Source organism: Nematostella vectensis, chromosome 7 (genome assembly GCF_932526225.1).
Source record: "Nematostella vectensis chromosome 7, jaNemVect1.1, whole genome shotgun sequence".
In the NCBI taxonomy this organism is placed as follows: domain Eukaryota; kingdom Metazoa; phylum Cnidaria; class Anthozoa; order Actiniaria; family Edwardsiidae; genus Nematostella; species Nematostella vectensis.
In genome coordinates, this window is record NC_064040.1 from 17,422,519 (window position 1) to 17,430,630 (window position 8,112).

Consider the following 8,112-nt stretch of genomic DNA (forward strand, 5'->3'; position numbering starts at 1 on the left):
ATTTGAAAAAAAAAAACACATGAAATGGTAAGGAAAGAAAAGTTTCGGTAAGGAAAATTTCTCTTGTAAGTTGAAAAAGCTGCTGTATCTTCTAAGGATATGTATCTTCTTAGGACTAAGAGCACAGGATATAAAGACAAGAACGGTCTTCTTTAGCAGTATTTGACAAATGCAACACGATATTGGTTAGCCTTTATGAAATATCTCAACACAATCAATCTGCCCTGAAGAAGTCTTATTAAAGACGAATTCCAGTTTTTGTTGTATTGTATTTTATTCAACACAATCAAGAATATAGATAAAACGAAGAATGTCAAAACAAAACCTGTTATGCTCAAATAATTTGATTACTAAGTTAAGTACTCGCATTCTCAAAGCATACAAAAAGGACAACAAAAAGCCTAATAACTGTCATATCCTCAATAGACAATACAAATCGTCGTCCGAAACTCACCTTGCATTGTTTTTTTTATCGTTTTCTTGTGGTTCTTTTCGCTTTTTAATGTGAACTCTTACTTGCTTAAATTTACTAGCTAAAACCAGATAAATCTTGGCGTGAATGAATGTTAGTAGATCTTTTCTAGTTGACTTTATCCTTAAGTCACAAAATTTGAGGCAAAATAAATAATCACCGCATAATCGACAAGAACTTTTTCCCTTGTTCCGTGCTTGTATTTAGTCGCCATTTCGGGGCCGAGTGAGGCCTGGGAGTCGCGCGGCTGACTGACTGGCTGGCTGGCGAGTGACACCACAGGGTACCCGCGCGATGACCACAAAAACCAAGTCGCATACCTATACCATATTTCTATGCCTATGGGGCTACGCGCGCGGCCTGCGGCCGCGCATAGCTCCGCTATAATCAGGTATACAGCAAAGCATCAGGGCCGAAAATTACCGCCTTTTTAAACTTTAAAGGAAAAAGAAAAAAACACTATATCAGCATTCTTTACCGCTGGCCTAAAGGATATCACCTACACAACTGCATGCATGTGTTCTGTTCCATATATGGATTGATGATCCATGGTCTCATGCCAACACACAAGAACGAGGTGCTGGCTGAACGCATGCGCATGATGCTTTATTGTGACGTCACTAATTCGTGCGCTTTGTATCCTCCACAGACGATAAGGAGGTACATTTACTTAAATACTTCTCTTGATTGTGATACATTATGCAGTTATGCAGGCCTAAACTATGTGTAACTTGTCGTTTTCCTTCGTATTAAGTGAGGATGTGCTGTATTTGTAAATTGCAAATAACTGCAATGAATTCGTCACCGATGACGTCACTATCCCGCAAAACTATCCCGATGTCATATCTATATTTACATCTCCTAGACGAAACATCATATGACAACCAAACTTGGTATGACAATGTGTGATGTATGTGTCAAGGGGGTGAACCAATACAGTCACGTGATTGTGACGTCATCGATGACGATGCTGACGTCATCAAATTATATCAATTATGTTTCACGAAGGAAACATTGTATGGCAAGCAAACTCGGTAGTTGTCATGTTGGTGTCAAAGGGGATGCAAAAATATGGTCACGTGTTGTGTGACGTCATTGATGACGTCACCTAAAGCAAAAAACGTGATAAAAAGAAGCTTTGCTTCTCGGCCAACTGTTTATTTTTCGTACCATTTCTCATCCTTGGACATTATCCCGCCGATGTCCCAGCCGCCAGAAGGGGTTTATTTACTAATTACCCATTCGTTAAGCTTTAAAAAGTTCAAGGTGTGAAGTTTGAGAATAAACAATCTGGAGGTTATTGAATTGAGAAATTAGAAAACACAACGGAACACGACTGATTGATTTGTTCTTTTTTCACTCCCCTATACAAATCGTTCTGTTGTTTGAACGTTTCGCTATATGGATGCGCAACAATGTTCCAAGGTGTTAATCGATCGATGTTTTTCTCGTGTTGTCTATAACAATATTGATCGTCGTAGTACAGTGTTTCTTTGGGGAAAATTCGCAGACGATCAACAGATCAAGTGCTTTCGTCTTCAGAGCGGTATTGCTCTCTTTCTTCTCGGTCTTGGACACTAATGACTTCGAAAAGAATCTATGGCAGTAAGATAATTTGTTATTATAGAAAAGTCTATCAAATTATGCCTGAGTTCAGTGACTTGTTTAGACATTTTAGAGAAATCGGCGAAAATCGCGGATTTACTTGAAATTCGCAGCCGCAACCGCGCGAATCATCATGTTATAAGTACGACTGTTTTTGGGTAAACAAGTTTTCACACTTCTAGTTGGCCGCGCCGAGTGTTTTTGTGCCTTTAAGAAATCGATCGATAAATTGATCGATATTCGCACGAAAGCGGAAGTTGATTGGTTTCATAAAATAATCGATTTATTAACCTCGCTTGCTCGGTGTGTACGGAAAAATATCAGACCTCGGTCTTTTCTGCACGGCGTCCATTCCAGCTCCGTACAGACCTCGCGCTTGGTTAATAATCCTTTAATAGCGAATAATTTCATCTGACCTAAACAACAAAGATGGCTCAACAAGGTAGGATTTTCATTATTATAGCCCCTCATCAGGACAGGTTGAACAATATCTATTGTCAACGGTGTCTAATATTAGGTGAATGCTCGCTTCAAGAAGCTAGGCGATCTCCTCCAAGACAGCAATTAGAAACATGTATAAAAACCAATACGCAGTATGCAGTACGACTTCTTATTTGGCTTCTTGCAAAGATTACGAGCTAAAAGCTTAGTTTACGGATTCCGAATCAAAGCTTTCTCAGACCATATATATGCGATCGATTGGAATTGATAAATTTGAAAATCGAGTTTGTTGGAGTTGATTTGTTTTGCTCGTTTGGCTTTGACTCGTGATATGACAAGTGATGACTGTAGTCAACCGCTGAGCTATCGTCATGCACATGAATATCTTGATGCTCACATGAAGAAATTCAATGTGCTCAAAGATTCCAAAAGCAAAATGCCCCAACAAATATTTGATGTGTTAGTATGTTCTTCTAGAACCATTCCCTGTTCCATTCCTTGTATGGAATCTCCCTTCCTGCGTCCCGTCATGCAACGCGGGGGTATAATGACAGCGTTTTGTTGTCACGGGCCTGTGTAAATCGCCGCTTCATCCTCCCCCACCCACCGCTGATAGGAACTCAATCTTTCTACCAGATGAGGGCACAAGTGCGGTTAAGACCAAGAGTGCTGTCACGATCTCTTACAGGATTTTAGTGCACAGAGATCCCGGCCACCGGAGAAACAGAGCGAACCACGGTAAGATCACAACCTTTGGGTCATTTCTAAACACACGCACACCACACATTGCTAGCTGTACATGTATCATACTATTACGCGTGTAATTTGTTAGGTAACAAAAACGCTGCAACTTCTGCCGTAGAGGCGCCTTTTCGAAGCTGGGAAATGCGTTAAGCTTGAGGTTAGCATGCAATCAGTGGGGGTATTATGGGTAAACACGGGGTTAAGGCTTCGAAATATTCATCGCTACTCGCAATGTGAACAACATGATTCACAGAACCATTTATGTGCAAGGCGCTTCTCTTTATCTTTGCTCGATCGGCCGGGTCAGTTGGAATTGTAGGAGCGCGGCATTGCTCTTAGGGGAGGGCTTCCCTTTTCCGGCTATCTCAATACCAGCTCTTCTCATCTGAACATCGATAAGGGAGATTTATAGCTGACGATATACGATGCATGGATTGTAATTCTCCCTCTTGTTAAGCTTTATTCAAGTTTACCCTCTTGGAATTAAAGGCAATACGTTCTTGCGTCAGCGAATAGCTTAATTATTGTACTTGTCCAAAACTGAATGAAAAGTTTATTAATTCAATGACGTTTAACCGGAAATAAGGTCCCAAACCAAAGCAAATTGGAGGGTTACGATTACATCCAACCAATCTCACAATTTAGCCGCTGCTGACTTTACTGTAATCTTGAGTCAATCAACGGAAAGTTTAGCTCCTTGTTGAATAGGTCACAAGTCGCCAAGAAACATTTCTCTCCCACTAAAACAGCACGAAATATAATACTAAAACTCTTTGTCTCTGCGTGCTTTGACAGCCGGCGGTCTAAAGTGCACCTTTTCAACTGTCGGTATGCAGATATGAAAGATCTTTGGCAGATTATCCGCTCTCTCTCGGCAGCGAGTGTAACATCTATCGCAGCAAAAAACTGACCCGCATCGGTATGGGGCGTCGCCGGACATTAAGAAAGTCTTTTCATAAACGGTAAACCAACCGAGCCCTTGATTTGTCTTCTTTCGTGACGATAACTTTGGATTTGGTGTTAACTCTGTGTGAGAAATATAAACAAGCCACTTGTCTTTAGCTTCCCTCACTGTGAGATGTGCCGACAGTCCCATAGCTATGGGATACGTCGTTTATCAACATTGTTCTCGTGCTTCTCTTATCGCGTTGAGGTAAAAAATAAGGCGCATTCTATGTACCCTCTTGTTGGCCGTGTTTTTATAACCTTTTAGTGGACTTTTTGAGTAACGCCAAAATAAAAGAGCGTGTTCGTGAGATTCTCCTTTGAGGTGTCAGGAGATTTACGCGCTAGTAGATACTTGACCCTTAATATCACCAACACAATGTCTTGTTTTAACCTCGATATCGCCCTGTATTATTGTAATGTAATCCTTGTGTATCTTGACCGGAAAAGGAGCTGATAGGAAGTGAGATCAGGAAGTTTGATACAGGAAGTAAAAAGATTATTACCCTCGGAAAGGCTTCTGATATTTGTCGCCACACCGATCCGCAGACATACTAACAGACCCTGCAACTCTCAACTAACAGACCCTGCAACTCTCAACTAACAGACCCTGCAACTCTCAACTAACAGACCCTGTCGTCTATTAGTATTTACTCCCTCTTTGAAAACCAGTCAAGCTTTGTATTTACTCCCTTTTTGATAATCAGTCTAGCTTTGTATTAACACCCTCTTTGACCATCAGTTAAGCTTTGTATTTACTCCCTCTTTGATAACCAGTCAAGCTTTGTATTTACTCTTTCTTTAATAACCAGTCTAGCTTTGTATTTACTCTTTCTTTGATAACAAGTCTAGCTTTGTATTTACTCTTTCTTTGATAACCAGTCTAGCTTTGTATTTACTCCTTCTCATAAGATAACACTCTAAAGCGGACGCAGACACCTCAAAGCTAAAAAAGGGATTTTTTATTATTCTCCCTATACCCTACAGCAGACAATCACAATGGTTTTACCCTCGACATTTGTCTCAAATCTTATTTTTTAATAGGCTACCAAATCATTGTCATTTTCTAAGTATAAGTAGTTCAGACAGTACGCGCGCTTTGATTGGTCGAAAGGTGTATTGAAATCCAGATCCCATTGTGAGTCTAAGCCAAGTTCTGTTGTCTGCAGACAGGCCATGGTGTCCCCCGGTGTTTTGGCTGTTGTCCTTTTCACTTTGGTCAATCCTGGACGTGGACAGACCGGACAAACTGGACGGACCAGACAGACCAAGGAATTTGACGCGGAGTCTTCCCAGTGTACACTGCGCGGCGACTCGATGTGTCACCAGTACTGGGCAGTACGCATGCGCAACATGACGTGTCACGTGAGCAAGCAGTTTAATGCCTGTGATCAGCTGTGCCATGGCGGGAAATGCAACCAATCATGTGTTGCACCGAAAGAATGTCGCCAGAGATGCTTTGCTGGCGCTTGTAAGGACATGAAGTGTGACTCTCATAAGTGTCGGCAACATTGCTTGCGCAGTGCTTGCAGCTCGCAATGTAAGAGCAAGGAGTGTAAACAAGAGTGCAACCTGAGTAGCTGCAACTTGGCGTGTGAACCTGGAGTCAAACGCTGCGTACAGAAATGCAAGGCTGGAAATTGCATCATGCGTTGCCCGCGAGGGGTGCAATATTGCGAGCAATCTTGCGTATATGGTAACTGCCTCATGTTCTGTGAGGCGGACAAGTGTAAACGGTCTTGTCGTGCGGGAAGCAAGTGCGCGTACTTGGATCGGCCAAAGCCCCCTCCTACACAGCGATCCCTGATTGATAACTGCAACTATGGCGAGGTGAACAGGACGTGTTACCAAGATTGCATTGCGGGCTCATGCGACATCAAAAGCGACGCCCCAGACAAGAACCACAGCCAGGTGTGCTTTGGTGGTAGATGCAATTTCGATTGTACGAATGACTTCAAGTGTAGTCAAGTATGCATCGGAAAAGGATGCGGGAAGCTGATTTGCACCGCGGATATGTGCCTACAAGAGTGCGTTTCTGGTAACTGCGAAATGGACTGTAGATCGACGAAAAAGTGCAGTCAAATTTGCCGAGGCGGGGGTTGTAGGATGACTTGCCTTTCGTCGAAGACACATCTTTGTCGGCAGTTTTGCACGGGCGGGGGTTGCGATATGACGTGTAATGCTAAAAACTGCGCACCCTCGTGTCACGCAGGGCATTGTAAATACACTCGTAATAGACCAGCCGAGTCTAGCGTGCTCAAGATATGCGATTCCAGCGACCATGGTGTGTGTAGGCAGGTTTGCGCCCACGTGGAGGGGTGTGACTTACAGTGCAACCATTACAACTCCTTTCACTCATGCAACCAGACATGCGATGATGGTATGTGTAAAATGAGTTGCACTACCAAGGAAGTGTGTAATCAGAATTGCGCGGGAAGTCAATGTTACACCATGACTTGTAACGCCAAGTCGTGCGTACAAATATGTAATGGCGGCGAGTGTGGGCTGATAGAGTGTAATGCGGAGCGCTGTTCGCAATTGTGTTTCGGGCACGGATGTCACATGAAATGCTCGGCTAAAGTCAAGTACTGCGACCAGGCGTGTACAGGAGCAGGGAACTGTATATTTGATTGTCATGCACAGACTTGCACTGTTACACTCTTGTGATGGTGCAACCATTCACTATTAATGAATCAGAGATTACTGTGTCATATGATGAAAGCTGCCTGAAAATGGAGGGGCTTGGCCCCTTCTTCTAGAATCACACATTGCGCGTCCTCAATGGTGTGGCTGGCATGAAGGGGGAGAGAACACCTTTGTATTTCTACACTTTCTCTTCGATTATTTCTCTTTGAGAAACCATAGACTTGGCTATTATGGGTACTTCATAGGTTAGATGCTGATATGAATTAGCTAGGATTTTTGAATTGATTATAGGATCGTTTGCAGTCGCGTAGCTGTCAATGCAGGAGATGAAAAAAAAGGCGAATCCTAATTGTATGGATAAAAATCGCGAGAAAGGCATTAGCGAGCGTAGCGCAATGGCCGTGATAAAGAATTAGTGGTACCCAAAAGATAGTTAGTATATCACGAGGCCATGTTCAATGCTTCAATGATTGTTTGTTTCGGCATCAGATCGCCTGCAAATCACGCTGGGTCTGTAGATTGATATTTGGCCCCTTGGCTTGTTAACATTTAACACAGGATTTAAATTGACATTTAACTGTAGCCGTGGTTTTAAGTCTTTTCCTGTACTTTGATAGGGGCGACCATTTGATGTATGACGGTAGAGGGTGTCAGGGGAGGGGATGAGAAATTCTGGACCAATCGGATTTTTGTCTAGGATTGCTTGTTCGTTTTTTTAAAGACTTTGGCCTGCCCAAATTGTTTTGGGGGGAGGGGGGGGGGGGGGGGGGGTTGGGGTGGGGGGTGCGTCACCGGTTTGTCAGTTTGTCGGTCGTTGTATCTCGCGACCCAAATTCTTTCGCCGTCGATCAGCAGCACTTCTATCAAGGCACGCTTCCATTTTGATGTTTATTTATTTTGTGTGTATTTTGTATAATTTGTAATGCTTACCTGTATGTTATATTTTAATTTCTCTTAAATGAACCATTATATTAAAAATTGATAAAAAGGCCTTTTTGTTTAACGTTGTCTAAGGGGAAAGTGTGTCATTTCACTACTTGCAGTTTGTCTGCGTCTTTTGTTGCCATTTTGATAGACGCTTACCCTAGTTACCTGACTGTATATACAAAAAGACAATTTGATATTTTTCTCATATCCTCTCGCTAGTAGCCGTAACTAAAGACAGTTTAAGATTAAAGGAAAAAAAAACGGAAAACATGGTTCTATAAATTAGCCAAGAATGGTAATTAGCATGGGCGGTGGGTGTCTAATTAAATGAT

General features: G+C 42.4%; 1 protein-coding gene across 3 annotated transcripts; it reads left to right on the forward strand.

Annotated features, from left to right (window-relative positions):
- Positions 1-2,350: 2,350 nt before the first annotated feature.
- LOC116616247 (keratin-associated protein 10-4) lies at positions 2,351-7,435 on the forward strand. 3 transcript variants are annotated; one of them, XM_032378286.2, is made up of 3 exons: positions 2,351-2,519; positions 3,155-3,256; positions 5,377-7,435. In XM_032378286.2, exon 3 carries the CDS (start codon positions 5,384-5,386, stop codon positions 6,872-6,874), a length of 1,491 nt encoding a protein of 496 aa, XP_032234177.2. In that variant the 5' UTR covers positions 2,351-2,519; positions 3,155-3,256; positions 5,377-5,383; the 3' UTR covers positions 6,875-7,435. The 3 variants fall into 3 exon arrangements, with proteins under 3 accessions (XP_032234177.2, XP_048585718.1, XP_032234178.2); XM_048729761.1 differs by lacking the exon at positions 2,351-2,519 and having other exon boundaries at positions 2,848-3,256; positions 5,381-7,435; XM_032378287.2 differs by lacking the exons at positions 2,351-2,519; positions 3,155-3,256 and adding an exon at positions 3,343-4,224.
- Positions 7,436-8,112: the final 677 nt, after the last annotated feature.

Bases quoted from the DNA above. Each gene is read 5' to 3' on its own strand.
- LOC116616247 (XM_032378287.2), top strand. From the start codon at position 4,184: ATGGGGCGTCGCCGGACATTAAGAAAGTCTTTTCATAAACG. The intron at 4,225-5,376 runs GTAAACCAACCG...TGTTGTCTGCAG, and splicing joins AGAAAGTCTTTTCATAAACG to ACAGGCCATGGTGTCCCCCG.